This window comes from Chaetomium globosum, genomic scaffold, assembly GCF_000143365.1.
Source record: "Chaetomium globosum CBS 148.51 scaffold_2 genomic scaffold, whole genome shotgun sequence".
Taxonomy (NCBI): Eukaryota; Fungi; Ascomycota; class Sordariomycetes; order Sordariales; family Chaetomiaceae; genus Chaetomium; species Chaetomium globosum.
The window spans coordinates 1,374,803-1,392,298 of NT_165977.1; the positions used below are offsets into that span (position 1 = coordinate 1,374,803).

Below are 17,496 nucleotides of genomic sequence, written 5' to 3' on the forward strand. Positions count from 1 at the left end.
GAGCCAACCCCCGCGTTTCATCGCAAGGCAGGGAAGACGGGGGCGGGGAAAGGCTTCGGCAACAGGTGATGATGGAGGGGCGGGCGCCGACTGGAAGGTAGGCTGCCGTGTGGGAGAAGGGGATTGGTAGATGCTGCTGTTGGTGTTGTTGGCTTTCCTGGTGTTGGTTTTGGCGGTGGGCGGGTGGTGGGCGTGTGTTTGCGTTGGGAGATGAGTTGGGGTGGCGATGGGAGTGGGAGTGTGGTTGGGAAGGGGGGTCGAGGGTTGGAGTGGAGTTGGGGTTGGTATCGAGGGTTGGAGTGGGTGTGTGAAAGTGGTGGGTGCGAGTGTGTATGTGGATGGGAGTGGGAGGAGTGAGAATGAGAGGGGGAGTGGGAGTGTAGTTCGAACTGTGGGGGTGGTTCTGGGGGGCCAGAGGGGCGGTAGGGGCTGGCGAAGGGGAGGCGGTTTGTAGCCGTGTGACGCAAGTCTTCGGTATGGCTGGGATGGGCTGATAGAGGGGTCAGTGATGCTGCCATCTGGATGGTGAGGCTATGTAGGGCCCAATTAAGAACGCACCGTTGCCTGATCCTCGGCAGCTAGGACAGTGCCAATGGTTGCAAGGTTCGTCATAGACGTCCCCAAGAGGGAGGACCCCTTGGCAAACGTGGCGGCCGCCAGAGTTCAAGTATAAACACTTGCAACATGCCCAACCCCTGGATGACATGTCGTTTTGCGTGCTTTTCTTAAGAGTCCTGGAACGCATGTTTGTGTCGTCTGTGAGAAGTGTTTACCGCCAGGGCAACGTACTATTTGACGGAAATAATTTGTGTATGATGAAATCAAGAGCCCCTTGCTGTGCTCCTGATGCAGAAAGGTCCGAAAAGAGCCGCCAAGAGACAGGTTTTATGTGTATTGAAAACAATTATACAGGTTTCTGTATCTTTCCGAGTCACCGAGCTTGTCTTGTGTCACCTCAGCTATACGGCGCATAGTATTGGATGTATGTCGCAGACATCCGGGTAGGGGGTCAAGGCTAGACGGGACAAAGCAGCATCATACAGTGTGGTGAATATTGTGAGACAGCTCTGAGCTTATTTACGGTCTGGAATATTGAGGTGCCGTGAACGCCAATGTAACCCTGGTTCCGTGCCTGCCGGGAGAGAAACCATAACGTGTTTGGCCTTGTATCTGTGTCCAGAATGTGCCTACGTAGTAGGTATACCTCTTCCTCGGCTAGTAAGGCACAGCAGACACAGTTATGATTCATAAAGCGGGTTTGGAAAACATTGGTCCAGTTCCTGCCTAACGCATACTCTCCATTTTGCTACTTGTTCTATTGTGCTCCCAATGCCTTGCCTGGCTACTTAGCCCCGGCGAATTCTCAACTGCTACTTCTTCACCCCTCTGTCATCGTTTTTTAATATGCCGTTTCTGTCTTGACGGTTGACTCTCCCCCCCTGTCGTCTCTTTTCTTCCCTTTGCTCACCTCTTTTTTGCTGCATTTTTTGCCCTTCACCGTCTTGCCCTTCGCTTTCTTGACCGTTCCCCTTTTTTCTCTGCCCCCCCCCCCTTCTTCTTTTTGTTATTTGTCTTACCCTCCTTGCCGCCTTCCTGACCATCATCCTTAATCCTCAGTTGCGTCTTCACTGGTCGTCGTTTGTCTCGCCCTCTTTACTGTCTTCCTGAGCTAATCATCCTTAATCCTCATTCGCGCCTTCATTGTCGTCGTCTGACCCGCCCTCTTCACTACCTGCCTGGCCATCATCCTTGTTCTCAATTAGGTTTCCATTGTAGTCGATTTCATGCGCTGCGATCATCTCTTCAATTTTGCGCGCAACCCGATGACTAGAACCCACCAGGCAAACCCGTGTAAGTCAAACTTGAATACAAGTCGTGGAGGCCCATCGGCGATACAGGGGAAACTTACTACACACGGTCGCTCATGCACCCGGCGCACCGACGATGGCCACATGCGAGCTCCGGAGAAGGGCCGGGAGGTGGGCTGCCGGCCGGGGCAGGGGACGGGGAATTCCGGCAGACGACCTCTGGGTGTCCGAGGTTCCGGTTCAGGCAGCTGCAGCAGCACCAGCCTCGTCTCTGGTACTGACACTTGGGTTCGATACAGAAGGCGCCTTTATTGTCAAGGTCGCCGTAGGTTTTAGGCAACATACGGCAAGAGGAGGATGAGCCCGGAGGGGTTGGCTCGGAGGAGTAGTCGTCGCAGTTGGTGCGCAGGATACGGCGGTGGCCGCAGGGGAGTTCCCAAATGATTTCGTGGCACATGTTTTGAAATGATATGTTTGGTGATATTTCCTGCGGAACGGATTCTTGGTTTACGGCTAGCAGATGATCACTCGCATTCTATTCGGAGTCGATGAAGAGGATAAACCGAAGGGCCAAATGGGAGGAGGCAAGAGTGGCTTGGTCGAATGGTTCGTTTCATCCTGGAAAGCACAAGGGAAGGATTGATTAATCTCGAGGCTGAAACTGTAGTCATCTTCAAGCCATCTCCAAGATTCGAAAAAAAAAAAGGAACAAAATAAAAAAAAGGGAAACAGGGCTCTCAAGACATACTCTATGAGGTGCTCCCTTGACCCGAAACTGGCCTCCGACATGGCGGGTAGCTTGCTGTTGTGGCTCGTATCAGGAAACAACCGAAGATATCACAAGTACTTGAGAGAGAGAACAGCATAATCCACTAACTACCAGAAAAGGCTTGAGCTTGGCATCTCTTGAAGCGAAGACAGTTCAAAGCCTGCGGCTGCCCTGAACTGAAGCTCGTTATCATGATGGCTGCTGACTCAGCATATGGGGGTAGTTCTGCTGGCCGCCTCCTTATCTCAACCGACACCGGCCTATCATTTATCACTATCAACCTCACTCACTCACTTACTCACCCACCACTCACCACCAACTCACCACAAACCACCCTACAAACTCACTACCATGGCCTCCCTACCACCCCTCGAACCAAACTACGCCACAGCCCTACAACTGATTGACGAAGCGCACGCCACAGACCCGCGCACCGTCCCCAGCGCCAACCCCGACGACGACACCCCCATCCCCTTCGAGCTCGACTACGCCCGCAAAATGACGCGTTGGCTCGCCGTGCGGGAACCCAATGCCTCACCCGCCTTGCAACTCGCCTGCCGCGCCCAGCACTTCCGCCGGTATGCGACCCCCCCTTAACCATTAACCCACCTTTCCTTCCCCTCCTCTTACCCTCCCCTCTTCCTCACCCCTCCACCCAAAAATCATCACATATTCTAACCTCCCTCCTCCTCCCTCCAGCTGGGAACTCCCGCGCACCTCCTACCCGCCCACGCGGCCCGGCTACCTCACCTGGCGGGCGAAACAAAAGTCCCAAGCCGCCGCGCAACTCACCACGCTCCTCACCACCTCCCCCACCATCCACCCGCCCCTCCCGGAATCCAGCATCGACCGCATCGCCGCCCTCGTCCGCAAAGACGGCCTCTCCGGCGGCGCCAACGCCAACGCCAACGAGGAGACGCAGGTCCTGGAGGACGTGGCCTGCCTGGTGTTCCTGGACGGGCAGCTGGAGGGGTTTGAGCGCGAGAGCGGGGTGGAGGAGGCGAAGCTGGTGGGGATTTTGCGGAAGACGTGGGGGAAGATGAGTGAGAGGGGGAAGGAGCTGGCGTTGGGGATGGAGTTGGGGGAGAGGGCGAGGGTGTTGGTGGGGAAGGCGTTGGTTGGGGAGGGGGAGGGGGAGAGTTGAGGGGGGGTTTGAGTGGGTCACCGTTGAACTTTGGTTTGGGGTTGAGGTCGTGTTAAATGGAGGGTTTGTTTCAAATCCGTTCCTTACTTTCCTGTGTGTTGGAATGGAGGATGCCCTTGCATTCTCATCGGCAACCGTCACTCGTCACTTTTACACGGCGAGACATCAACGGAGAACATTTTGACGACTATTGCTCGCTTCAAACGCAGTCCTATAGCTATGATTCCAAAACAACCCCTCGCTCCGGTCAACTAGGACTCTCAAAAAAGGCCACAACCCTATAGACAATATTGTCGTTATAACCCAAAGACACCATCAAAAAATGCATGTGTGGGGCACGCCCGCAGCGCGTCGCGGTACTTGTCGAGATGATGTACGTCCGTGCCGCTTCGGGCGAGGATCCGGAAGTTGCTCTTCTTTACCGGCATGGGGCCTCGGCAGAGAATGAGTCTGTTATCGCACTTGCGGCCGCCAAAGCTATAGTCCCCGAACACTAGGAACCGGAGCGAGTCAATCCTGTGCGGGCCGAACACCCACTCGGCAAAGTCGCGGAATTCGGACCGTAGCCCTGACCGGAACAGGCTGGCTGCGGCTATCTCGTCACGGCATCCTGAGATGATGTTGTTTATCTCACTGGGGGTGCTTCGAAGTTCAAGGCCCGGGTGGCGGTCCACGAATCGGTCATGCAGGGCCCAGCAGGGTTGAGCCCCAGAACGCACCGGAGCTGGCTGGGATGTGGAGAACCTTGAGCGAAGTCTTGCGCGTGTAAAGGGAGAGGACAGGCACCTGCCAAACAGGTATTATCGTTAGCTTGCTGTGGCACCGGGCAAGTGGGTATCGAGCTGGACTCCTTACCAGCAGCATCGGGCGGCACGGCAGGCCCACGAACTCGAGATCGAGATCGCGGAGTTGGGTTGCAAAAGGTCCACGTTGTAACTGAAGCATCTCGAGATTAAGGAGGGGAGGCCTAGGCACAACCCGTGCTGAGCTGAATGCAGACCTGTCGGACGGCCACGTCCGCTGCTGGTGTACAAACTTCTTGAGAGCTGGCTGGTGACAGGCGACATCGTCCCAGAATAAGAGGAGTCCCTGTCTCTCCGGTTCGTCAATAAATAGATCTTCGAGTCCTTTGAAACTGCTCAGAAAAGCTTCAATGATGATGCGGTTCGAACCATAGGGTGCATCATCGATAATGTGAATCCCGAATGTCTTGAGCCGTATCGGAAGTTTGAGCTCAATGGCCCAGACCAGAAAAACATACCAGCCCCGACATCTCAGCAGTGTGAGGGATCTGAGAGTGCCAAAGTTGACGGCGTGTGCCATGGCCGCCACGAGGGGCACGTCGGTAAGGGACAGCTCGCGAATGACCGGGAAGATAAGCCGTGATGGTTGTTGGGTTGTCAGGCCAAAGAATTTGGCACACCAAACTTCCAACTCCACCCCCTCATTCCTACGCAAGTTCCAAAGAGTTTCCTAGCGGACAACGTCCAATTCGAGGCGCCGCAGCCGTTCCGAGTTTCTCCGGATAGCGCTGGACAAGCTAGCGAAGGCAGAAACATCGGGGGCTATCCAGCATAGACTCTGGAGCGAAGAGAATGCCGACAAGTCCACACTACACCAGCCCGCGTTCAGTCCATGGGTGCAATGGGTTTGAGTTATCAAGCTCAGGGATTGCAACGAGGGATACCTCCGCGTGACGAGCCCGCGCGGCCCAAGAATGCTGGGGGGAACACAGGCGCCCAAGCCCCAGCTACGTTACGTGAAGTCAGTGCATGGTTCGAGGTTGAGACTGGCAATGCCGGGGGCGAAAGCACCTAAAGCTTTTCAACGGGCTGTCCCGGAACTGTTCGAGGACCGACTCGGCCGCCAGGGCAAGGCGGTCGAAGGGTCGCGTTCGATCCCCAGGGGCGTCCTGGTCAATCCAATTCCAGTGATGTATTCCATGGGGACATCGGCCTTTGATGGCATAGCAATAAAACTCAGCGTCAAGACAGAGTTCCTCGGTAAACTGGAGTCGTCCTCTCGGTAGGCGTGCAGCGTTGTTGCGGTACAGCTGCACTTCTTTCTTGGAGGTGACCGTAACTGACTCCCAGAGCGGTTTCAGCGTGATCTGGTGCCATCGGGTAATATTGATCTGTGACACTCGACCGGTTATTGTCTGTCATGCTTTGTTCCGGCCCTCCAAGCCGACGCTAGATTGAAGCGCCGGAATCAATGGGCGGGATGCGGCTCCACTTCTCGGTGCAATCCACCCCGAACCGCCCCACTCTCGGCTCCGGTGCCCCGGCCGGAGACTCGGGCGCCGGGATTGATAAAAGAGAAGGGCCAACAGGGGCAAAGGTTGGTTGCATGATTCCTTTTGCTTTCCAATCGCCCTTGCAGCCATATCTTACGATGTCACCAATAATATCACCCTCCGAACTCGCCGGCCACAACACGCTCGGCTCCCTGTGGATCGCCATCCACGGCGTGGTGTATGACTTTACCGAGTTTGCCCCGACCCATCCCGGCGGTCTGTCTGTTCTTCTTGAGAAGGCAGGAAAAGATGGGACAGAGGCATACCTGGCCGTCCATTCCCCTTCTCTGCTCAAGTCCATGCTCCCGGTATCTAAACACCTCGGCCGGCTCTCCTCGCCTCCCCCGCCTCCTCGTCCGCCCACCTCCCAGCCATCTGTAACCCGCAAGCCCCCTTTATCTAGCCTAATCTCGGTTGACGACTTCCGTCTGGCCGCCCACATTTTCCTCCCGCCCAAGACCCTCGCCTTCGTCTCGTCAGCCGCCACGGACTGCCACACCCACCGCCGCAACAGTACCACCTATTCCGAGATCACCCTCCGCCCGCGTGTGCTCATTGACGTCTCCGCGCCGGTATCGTTGACAACCGCAATTCTCGGCCAACGCGTATCCTCCCCGATCTTTGTCTCGCCCACCTCCCTCGGCAAGACCGTCCACCCGGAGGGCGAGCGCGAGATAGCGCGGGCCTGCCGAGAACTCGGCGGCGTCGCCCAGATCATCAGCACGAGCGCGAGCTTCTCCGTAGCGGACGTGGTGCAGGCCGCGCTCGACCACCCGTCCCCGTCCGGGCCAGACGCGGACAGCATCCCCGTCTTCCTCCAGCTCTACGTCGACAAGCACGCCCCCAACACCGAAGCCCTGCTGCACTCCCTCACCTCGCCCAGCGACACCAACAACGGGCCCAAGATCAAAGGCGTCTTCCTCACCGTCGACGCCCCCGTTCCCGGCAAGCGCGAAGCCGACGAGCGCGTGCCCTCCGCCCCTGCACCCCCCACCACCACCACCACCACCACCAACACCACCACCACCAACCCCCCATCACCACCCCCATCACCCGAAACCACCACCCCCATGGCCACGCAAGTCACCCCCACCACCGACGCGCACGGCTCTGCCCTCGGCCGACTCATGGCCTCCTACATCTCGCCCGCCCTCACCTGGGCCACCACCATCCCCTGGCTGCGGCGCCACCTGCCCCCCCACACGCCGCTCGTAATCAAGGGCATCCAGACGGCAGCCGACGCGGTGCGCGCGGTGGAGGCCGGGGCGGATGGGATACTGCTGTCGAATCATGGGGGCCGGAGTCTGGATACCGCGCCGGCGGTGGTGCTGGTGTTGTTGGAGTTGCAGAGGTGGTGTTTCGTACGGAAGCTGAGGCTGACATGATGGTGATTTAGGGTTGGGATATGGCAAGGAGGGTGTCACGAGGGTGTTGGAGAGTAAGTGATGTGTAGTCTAAGTATCCCGTTCCCCGACCGAGACTGACGAGATAGTACTCGACGACGAACTGGTGACGACTATGAAGATGTGCGGTGTGACCAGCCTGCACCAGCTGCACCCAGGATTGCTGAATACGAGGGCCATCGACCATCTTGTGCCGGACAGCCTGAGTGAGGAGCATCCATACGCCAAGTGGAGGAGAAGCAGGCTCTGAGTCTGGGATGGGTTCGGTTATATCAAGTCGATTAGCCCACGGAGCCTACAGTTCGTTCGGACACCTCATGCTAAATGTGTGAGACGGGCAGGGGTATGTTCCTGTGCAAAAATTCATCTATTACCATGATGCATGTTGCAGAAGCCCTGACCGAGATCCAAGTATACACACAAGAGACCGCTTTAAACCATGCCCTACCAGATCATACCATCATATATAAACCTCCCCTCCCTAGTTCTCCTATCCTCAACATGCAACCAGCACAACCCACATCCCCATTCCACCCCACCCCATTCCACCCCCACCCCATCCCATCACCCTCCCCTCCCCCTCCCCACCAACCACTAACCGCCCAACTCCCTCAACTCCCCATCCCCCCTCTGCGCCGGCAACTCCGCCACATACCCATGCCCACCCTGCTGCCCCTGCCCCTGCGGCTGCCCATACCCGACCTGCGTGCCGGGCGACACCGCCCCCGGCGACCCACCGCCATACTGCTGCTGCTCATACCCTTGCTGCCCCTGCTGCCCATACCCCTGCTGCCCCTGCTGCTCGCCAAACCCAGCGAACTGCCCAAACTGCTGTTGCGGCTGATGCTGCTGCTGCTGCGGCGGCGGCGACGGCGTGCCCTGGATATTCTGGTACGGCCCCGACAGCGGCGGGGAGCCGGGCGGCGAGGAGCCGACGATGGTGGACTGGTCGTAGCCGCCGGCCGTGGTGGTGCTGTACGCGACCGAGTGGTGGAGCTTGCCGTAGCCTGGGTTGGTGGTGTTGGCCGCGGCGGCGCCGTAGTAGGGGGGTTGTTGTTGGTGGTGTTGCTGGTGTGGAGGGAGCTGGGACATGTGCGGGTCGCCGCCGTTGTTGGGGTGCGGTGGGGGTTGTTGCTGGTGGTGTTGCGTGCCGGCTGCAGCGGCGGCGGCGGCGGTGGCGGCATCTTTCTTCTTTTGCTTGTTGTTCATGCGCATCAGCAGCCAGACGCCGAGACCGATGAGGCCGAGGGCGGCGACGCCGCCGACTACGCCGCCTACGATGGCGCCGATGTTGGTGGAGGACTCGGCGAGGAGTGGGAGGGCGGTGGTGGTGGCGCTGCTGCTGATGGTCGTGGTGGAGGTGGGTTCGTCTGAGGTAGTGCTGGTCAGGTCGCTGATTGAGGTTGTGCTCGATCTCGTCGGCGTCGACGAGTACCACACCTGGCCTGTGCCGGCGGCTACCGCGCAGCCGAGAAGGCTGTAGCCCTTGATGATGTTCGAGTCTTGGTAGATATGTGTGTAGCAGTGCGGGAAGGAGGAGCTTCCGCTGTGAGGGGTGTGTGTTAATAGCGCCTGTCTATGCGGCTTGGGTCTGGGGCTACACATACCACCACAGAGTGAGGCCGTTGTCGGTGGTGAAGCTCTCACGGTCCGTCGAGTCGTAGCATGTTGTCCAGACGGGGCAGTTGGTCGTCGTGTCATCGCAGCAGCCGATATGCGAGTTCAACGAGTTGTAGACGCACTGAGCCGTCTCGGCGCACCACAGGGACGATGCTATGCCGTGTTAGTCGAAGTGTGCGCAGACATAGACTAAGAGACCAGCTTACTGGGAATGCCGCTCACATAACCGCAGGTATTGTCCGTCGAATCACGGGCCTGCAGAACGGCCCTCACCTTCGACGGCATTGGCGCAGGTGTTGGGATTGGCGGATCCATGGTCAGCGCGAGCATGTGGATAGCACGCGTCTCCTGAGGGGGAGCCCATCTCGGGCCATCTTCACTCCATTTCAGCGCTTTGGCGTGGGCCAGACCGAAAGCACAGCTCAAGGCCGCGCAACTGACGGCCTTCTTCATGCCGAGGGGATGATGCTATTCGAGCAACGAGGGTGTTGGCAGTAGCAGACCAACTCAACAACACGAAAGAGGACTGGGGGAGATCACGGCCAAGGTCCACCAGAATACTTCGACCATAATAATTCACGGGGGAGCCAGGGACCGGGCGGAGAGCAACGGCCGCGTCACGGTTTTGAGCGCTGGCGGCATGAGGCTCTGTGGTTCCAGACTCGGCACCCAGCTGAACATTGGGCCCAGTCTTCTCATGGGACAAACCGGTGTTATTGGCGGATGGTGGCTTGCTGGGGACCGAGGCTAGGAAAGTCGGTGGCGCGGGGTCACGAGCAGCAGCGTGGCAGTGACAGCTCAAGAGTAAAGAGAGCAAAAGTTTGTTGTCAATCCTGGTGTTTTCGTCACACTCTTTCTGACTCTCCTTCACGAACACCCCCTGAATATGACCTCGTCAGCCATATCTCTCCTGAATATCTGCAAATTCCATCACCCCCATCTCCCAAAACCCGCCGTGCAACCCGCCCCCGCAAGCAAACCACCGCCGATCAGCCGTAAGCAACGACCGGGGGTTCGTGTCTGGGGGGACTTTGAAGCTGCGTGCATTATTGAAGCGCCAAACCCAACGCGGACGCCAATGGCACCCAGTTCGGGACGGATGGCGCCTTGGCACCAAACAAGCGCCCGTCACACCCACTTGGCTGAATCTCGACGTTGCACCGGCGGGAGGCTGAAAATGGAGAGTAGCGCGAGATTAGGTAAGTGATCGGGTTTAAGATTCGAGCCGGGCGAGCCGTGTTGGATGCGAGAGAGGAAAAGATAGCCGAGAGGGAAGTGGACCTGTATTCGTCGCTGCTGTGGGACACAAGATCCTCAGGTAGTGTAGTTAATAACTTTGTGACGCTCGTCCGGATATTCCCATACACGTGGTGTGCTGCAGAAATCATAGCCAGCCAAGAGATTCCGTGAAACTGAGACCTGCGGGCTGATTCTGTACACAGTAGCGAGGTAACTCATACCCACCCCCACCACGTTTCTGGGCGACATCACCAACACGTGGTGTGGTGACGCTAAAAGCTCATCTTTATACACACAGAATACAGAATACAAAAAAACAAAACAATAGCGCTGAACCTGAACCCCAATCGCTCGATATGTAACTCCGAAATATTCACCATTCCACCCTCTTATCAACCTCACCCGCCGCTCCACCTCCTCAAGACAAATCCATATCCCACGACGCAAAGTCCGCGCCAAACTCACTCCCCGTACTCAACCCGCCAAACAGCCCATCCGCATCCAACCCCGACCCCCCCGCAACTCCATCCCCTCCCCCTCCTCCCCCAAGCCCACCCAACTCGGCCTCCAACCCCCCCGCATCCATCATCATCCCCTCGTGATGCCCATGCAGCCCATGATGATGATGGTGATGATCCCCGGCCACGGCCGCCGCCGCAGCAATCGCATCCCCCAACACGCCCACATCGCCCAGCTCCGGCTGCAGCATCGCCGCGGCGGCGGCTGCCGCAGCAGCGGCCTCGGCGTCGGATGGCGGGGGCGGGGTCATCTGGGCCTCGACGCGGCGGTAAAGGCGGACAATGACCTCGGCAAGTGCGGGGTCGGTTTTGCGGATCTTCTTCCAGTCGTCGGCTTCGGCCTTGAGGGCGTCGCGGAGGGAGATGTCGCGTTGTGGTGGTGGCGGGGCGGCGGGGTCGTCGGGGCCGGTGATTTGCGGGGTGGTGGTGGAGATGGCCGCTTGGGAGGGGGGAGGGGCCAGGGAGGGGTCGTTGGTGACGTCGGGGGCGCAGATGAGGGCGGTGGCGACGTCGTAGGCGATGCTAGCTTGGGAGAGGTCGGTGGAGGCTTTGAGCTCGTCGAGGAGGATGGCGAGGAGGTGTTTGGCGCCGAGGATTTTGACGGTTGCGAGGGTCTGGCGGTGGGTGTAGGTGGCTGGCATGCCGTTTAGGGGCGGGTGTTGGGCCCATTGTATGAAGGTTCTGGGCTGTGTGTCGAATCGCGGTAGAGAGGCCACTGTGCGGGGTGGCCCCGATCGTGCCGTTGCTAGCGTGTGTGGTGCACCAGGACTCGAGCTCGGTGTGGCCCGCACCGCCCGTTCGGCGGGATAGCGCGAGGTTCTCCTTGATGGCTCGGAGGAGAGGCTCGACCTCCTGACACTTGGGATCTTGCCGCTGGTAGGACCGCAGTGCGTATTCTAGCGGCTTGGCCACGATGTTGAGCACCGACGAGAGCATGGTAGCTGCCTCGTTGGACATGGAGCTCGGCCGTATGATGATCTGGAGTATCTTGATGATGGCCGATTGCATCTGCGGGTTGGTAACCCACAGCTGGTTGGAAAGGAACAGTATCGCGGGGACCAGAGACGGCAACAGGAGAACATCGACCAAGTCTATGACGGTTAGTATCGACTCCTTTCCCCAGGGCAGAAGAACTTACACTCGAGACCGCCCTTAAGCACGTCGTCCGTGAGGTACCCCGCGCTCAAACCAACGACGATTTGGTGGAACAACGTAGGCATAAGGAGGTAAAAGTCCTGTGGTGTACACAAAGCCATGAGGTCATCCCCGAGACCGCCGGCGTCGGTATCGAAAAGTCCATGGACCCAGCCGTTCAGGTGTGCCTTCTCCTGCTCATTTAAGCCCTCCAATGGCCGGCAACGGTTGCCGCCGCCCAATAGCCTCCCTACGAAGGAGTCCGGCGAGCGGATGCCCAGATCGGCGGGCGAAAGATCGTACCGGTAGACAAATGCCAGCAAAAGAATGAGGATGGACCCGAATTCTTCGTACACCGGGTGGTACTCGCCCTGGTCCTCGTCGTACCCGCCCCAGTTATCGAGCAGATCACATAATGGATGCAAGATCTTTTGTGGCTTGTCAAAGAGCAACAAGACATCCAAAGCCAAAGGTTTGGCTGCAAGTTGACTGCAAAGCTGTTTGAGAGTCATGGTCTCCTTACCCCGGCACAGGCTTCCGATGACCTATCCGAGTCAGTACAATATCGAACAGCGATATCAAAAACCACATACCTCAATGATGGCCTGGGCGGCAGCACCCACATTCCCGTTCATGTTGTCCAGCTCTCCGATCAGTCTCTGCGTCCTGTCCACGTCGAGGAGGCACGCCTGAACCAGATTATCCTTTACGTAACGACCCTCGTCCGGTAGAGACTGATACGTAATATCGCCGAGCAGGTTCTCGATGGCGGTCTGGGAGAGCAGGCCGTGGAGCTGGCAGGAAAAACAAAAGTCTTGGCGAACAGAGTCGTGAAAGGAGGAATTCGTGTTGGACATTTCGAACATGCCCGATAGGGTAGGGAAAACGTTGGTGTCCACCTGCGCCAGGGCTTCCTTGATGCACATCTCCGAGTTGAAAGGATACATAGTCGGCGAGTTCGTCAGCGAGACGAGGATTAGGGGGACTTTGTTGACCACGAAGGACTTGAGCAAGTGGCCAGTCTTGGGCCCCTCGTTGCGGAAGACGGCGTTTGCCAGGAGGTCGAAGGATGCTAAGATAAGTTGTACTGCTGTAGATTGTATGTCTCCCTGCAGCATGTTAGAAACCCATTCTATACGCCCATCCCGCTCCGCCGGTGAGTCCTTACCTGATATCTGTTTTGTAAGTATGTAAATAAGGCGCTATCGTCAACCATGGGCCGGCCCACGAGCTGGAGGCTGTTAGTAGGAACCAGGAGATTCTACCGGAGACACAAACTACTTACCGCTGCGCTGAGGTATATGTAGAGGCCGGCTCGCGAGTTAACGAGGGGAATTTCGGGTATCTGAAAGTTGTCCATGTCGATGAGATTGTCCACGTAACTGTTTACTTCGACGTCTTTTTTTCTCCGCGGGCAGATAATTGCCGAGCGTTTCGGTACGGAATTGCTCCAGTCGGCCGGCCATCTCAGGCAGGACTTGCATCACGCCAGGGAATGAAAGTTTGCAAGGCGTCAGAGAGCTCCTTGCAAAGATCTACGCCCGCCGTCAGCCCCAACTCTAGACCCCAACCCCGATGCTGGCCAGGGTCGCGTGCTTACCTTTGCAGAGCCCGCCTGGCTCAGCGTCAATCGAGCCAGCCGGTTCTCGCTGAATGCAATGAGCAACAGAACAAACGCGGTCCTCGCGTCTGCCAATTCGTCTCTCGCCTGCAAGCCGTGTATTGAGCCAAAGGCCTCCCTGGAGAAGACGGCCGCGGCCTCGGCGAACATGCGCGCCCATTTGGCCAACATCTTGGCCACCTGCACCACATTCCGGACCGTCCTGATTCCAGACTTGTGGTGTACCGCCTGGGCCAGACGCCAGAATATCCTCTCCTCGTCATCGTACGAGTTTTGCCACCTGATGAGCTTTCGGACTTGCTGTCCCTCTCCCTCCCCCCCTTTTCCCTTCTCGACGCCATCCCCGGCTGGCGTGTCGGCGTCCGGCGGTTGCACCTTGGAATGCGCGGATGAGTACTTCAACAGCGCGCGCAGGACGGCGGCGGGATCGACGCGATGTTGTTTAAGTAGGGCGTCAAGGTAGAGGTGTATGCGGGGGTCGAGGCAGTAGCGCTGGCGCTCGGCCGGGCGCAGGAGTTCGTCGGCGACAATGACGGCCGGCAGAGGGAATCTGTCGAAGTGGATGGGGATAAGGTCGGCGAATCGGTCCTGATCGAGGCGCTTGACGAGGACGCGCTGGAGAAAGGTTGACCATGCTGTTATGGAGGTCGACAGGCTTGATTTCTTGGTGCCTGCGTCCATGGTTGGGGCATTGACGTCGTTCGGTATCACTATTTTGTAGGTTGGATATGGTAGCTAAGCAATTGTTAAGGGTGTCACATGTTCGTGGTGTTGGTGTTGAAAGCGATGGGAAAAGAGAGGAGGATGAAGCTGTGATGACCTCAAGCTGCAACGCGCCGGAAGATGGGCCCGAAGTGACCCTGGCAAGGAGTGGGGCGCTGGGGAATGCGCTCAGCGCTCGGGCGTAATTACACAGTACAGCGAATACCTCCGTAACCGACCCCGGACAATGGGCATCGGGGACTTCCCAAGTAAGTGCAACAAAGTCCTCCATACATGGTAAAAGAGCTTGGGAAACCAGGTATGCGTCACGCACATTGCTGATTGTGAACAACATCACGTTGGGATTTTTTTTCTCTCATTCCATGCTAGAACCTGGGTATGTAACTAATGGTTGTGGCCATACCGCCATTACCTCCCTCACCTAGAATCGTCATATATGAGATGCATGCTCTTTCATTAATGTGTGGATCGTCCTTTGTGTGCCTCACCTTAGTTATATGAGGTGGGCAGGTATCTCAGCATGGTCATAGCAACCTACCTATAAACTCCACCATCCCACTTCCCTCCCACAAACCCATCCCTTCATCGGGGCTCTGCCGTACCACTAAGACACCAACATAGTACGTAGTCAAAATCCGTAACCGCCATCCCCCAGTCACGCGCCGTCTAAACATCAAATACCCCCTAGATGATACAGAGTTATACATAGAAGACAAGCACGCTGAAAGAAAAGACCCCCCTCCGAGACCCGTCTCCCAAACCATGCAATGTCACGCACCCTTACCCCCAATCCCAATCCCACAGGCACGCCGGTATCCAGCCCGGACGCCTGCCTCCCACGACCATCATCCGTAGCCCTTTTACTCCTCCTCCCTCTTGATCCTCACCCCACCGCCCGATCCCGATCTCGACGGCCCCCCTTCACCCCCCCTGACCTCCTCAACCGACCTCGGCCCCAGCATCCTGCCACCACGAAAACGAAAGTCAGCAAGATATTCATCCCTCTTCAACCCAACCCAACCACCACCATAACCCCCCGTCCCCCCCAAAACCAACAAACCAACCAACCCAGGGGAACGAACTCACCAATCCTGCATCGCCAACCACTCACTCCACCCCGCCTCGGCATTAACAATCTCCGCCTCGGTCACATTCCGCAACGGTTTCAAAAACGGCAGCGCCTCGTCCGGGCCCATATCATACGCGCGCTTGACCTCCAACCACGACGCACTCTTAGCCGCAAACAAAAAATTCCGCCGCTCCTGCTCATGCAGCGGAGCCAGGCCCAACTTCCAGTCGTCGCCAAAGAAGCCGTGCAGCACGGGGGGTATGTCAAACCCCGTGGCCACGAGCCGGCGGAGGTAGGGCTGGAGTGAGACTGGTTGCTGGTGGTGGTGGTGGGATTGGCTGGCTGCGCCGCTGGGGTTGGGCGGGCCGCGGAGGGGGACGGTGGGTTGGGTTTGGGCGCGCTGGAAGGGTAATTGGATGTTGATGAAGGCGGCGAGGGCCTGGACGGGGCCGTTGTACTGGGCGTGGTCGACGAAGTAGCGGACGCAGGAGAGGAAGTAGGGGTGCCAGTCGAAGAGGTCGAATTGGTCGTCTACGAAGGACTGGGGAGAATGGGAGGTCAATATCGGGGATGGTGGGCCAGAGCCGCGGGTAGCCTCGGGGGAGGGGGTACCTGTTGCCCTTGGAAAGGGTGATGGCCTCCGCCTCCCGGGGCTGCTGCCATGGTGTCGACGGCGAAGTAAGAAGACGTTGACGGTGGATCGTGTTTTCCCCTTTCGACGGACGGCTGGCGTTGCTTCTCGGTTGCTTGGTTGGCGGATGTGTAGACGGCGGGAAACAACCGGGGAGCTACAGCTAGAAGAGCGCCCAGTTTCAAAGATCTCCTGCCCGGTTATAGAACGAGCACTGGCCGGCCTGTTCGTTCCTCTTCGGTGGAAGCCTTCAGGTGCCGAAACGTACTATCCGCGGAGATGAACGGGATAGTCAAGCGGTGTGGGTGTGTGTTTCGTTCCAACCGCCACAATAATAACACAAAGGAGTAACAGTAGTAAGGAAGGTCATGAAATACTCGAATGGAGAGACAACCGGGGCCAGAGCACTTTCATATAGCCGTCCACCTCGACGGGGCCTGGGATGATGTGCATCTGCCGGGTCGGGAAAAAAAAAAATAGAAAATACGTGGTAGCCAAGGGCGAGCATGTGTTGTCTTCACAGTACCATGACAGCCAAGGAACCCCGACCGGGGCCGCGCCGGACGGCAAGGTGAGGATGCGGCTGCAGTCTGCAGCTGAACTGAGTCTGATGGACATGGAAGGGCCGCGGTACCTTGCTGCCATGGTTGTGGGGGTGGTGATCATCAAGGCTGGGTAGCAGGGTAGGTATTGTTCGGTGGCCCATGAACAACGTGAGGTGAACAGGGGTAGGGGGTAGCGAACGGCCACATTGGTTCCTACGATCTCCTATCCGACACCCGATCTCAGCAACTTAGATAGAGAAGGGTCCATCGGAACGTGGATGGCGGCCCATCGGCTTTCCATTGGCCGTGTCAACGTGCCAGAGGTGTCAGTGGATGAAGGGGTCCTTGATAGTGAGACTTAACTGCCTCCGCTAAGAACGAGGAGAGGGGTATGAGAGAGCAGGCGGGCAGGGGTCGTAACACCGCTCCCGCTGGCCTTGGATGGGCAAATCGACCTGCGCAGCGAGACATGACGGCAGCCGGCCCCGGAATCCCATCCCATCTCGACATGTGCGGATCGTTGCTGAGCCGGGGTGGGACGGAGGTCTGGTTCCCACCCTGAAAGAGATGGGCTTCTGCCAAGGGTCCAGGGGCAAGGGTCCGGGACCTGGCCGCAAATCAAGATCCAGCACGGCCCTCCGCAGATCCGTCGCCGACAGGGATAACCTCGCCCGGCCCGCTGGACCCCATTGTTGCGGCCAAGATGTGCCCGGGTGGAATGTCGAGATGCCGAGGCGCGCGCGATTCAGCTTTCTCGAATTGTGACCTTGCTCCTTCGAGCACGGAACATTACCGGAAGTCGGAAAGGTTATAAAGGAGGGAAAAAAAAAAGGACTACCGCCGGCCTGAGCAGTCCTCGGAGGGCTCCCACCACAGCCAGCCTTGGGCTCGCTGCCCCGCGGGTCTTCAACGGGGTGCAACCCTGGGGGATTGCAGGTGACGCGCCCACATCCGCTGGGGTTCTTTCTGGGTTCTG

The 17,496-nt window shown here is 58.0% G+C and overlaps 4 protein-coding genes across 4 annotated transcripts; 1 reads left to right on the plus strand and 3 right to left on the minus strand.

The window, feature by feature from the left end:
- Positions 1–1,679: 1,679 nt before the first annotated feature.
- CHGG_02559 (uncharacterized protein) lies at positions 1,680–2,265 on the minus strand (the record flags this gene model as incomplete). The annotated part of the gene is made up of 2 exons (XM_001229074.1): positions 1,680–1,827; positions 1,910–2,265. The coding sequence occupies 2 exons, from the start codon at positions 2,263–2,265 to the stop codon at positions 1,680–1,682; spliced, it is 504 nt and encodes a 167-aa protein (XP_001229075.1).
- A 663-nt stretch (positions 2,266–2,928) lies between these two features.
- CHGG_02560 (uncharacterized protein) lies at positions 2,929–3,721 on the plus strand (the record flags this gene model as incomplete). Its single annotated transcript, XM_001229075.1, has 2 exons — positions 2,929–3,155; positions 3,277–3,721. The coding sequence occupies 2 exons, from the start codon at positions 2,929–2,931 to the stop codon at positions 3,719–3,721; spliced, it is 672 nt and encodes a 223-aa protein (XP_001229076.1).
- A 296-nt stretch (positions 3,722–4,017) lies between these two features.
- On the minus strand, positions 4,018–14,233 carry CHGG_02561 (uncharacterized protein; the record flags this gene model as incomplete). The annotated part of the gene is made up of 20 exons (XM_001229076.1): positions 4,018–4,331; positions 4,441–4,507; positions 4,577–5,171; positions 5,536–5,855; positions 6,521–6,998; positions 7,071–7,345; positions 7,503–7,672; positions 8,020–8,966; positions 9,028–9,193; positions 9,247–9,313; positions 9,522–9,837; positions 10,179–10,353; positions 10,501–10,563; positions 10,745–11,483; positions 11,561–11,805; positions 11,936–12,428; positions 12,525–13,003; positions 13,100–13,106; positions 13,217–13,276; positions 13,532–14,233. 20 exons carry the CDS (start codon positions 14,231–14,233, stop codon positions 4,018–4,020), a joined length of 6,678 nt encoding a protein of 2,225 aa, XP_001229077.1.
- Positions 14,234–15,357: 1,124 nt separating this feature from the next.
- Positions 15,358–16,007, minus strand: CHGG_02562 (uncharacterized protein; the record flags this gene model as incomplete). The annotated part of the gene is made up of 2 exons (XM_001229077.1): positions 15,358–15,885; positions 15,957–16,007. The coding sequence occupies 2 exons, from the start codon at positions 16,005–16,007 to the stop codon at positions 15,358–15,360; spliced, it is 579 nt and encodes a 192-aa protein (XP_001229078.1).
- Positions 16,008–17,496: the final 1,489 nt, after the last annotated feature.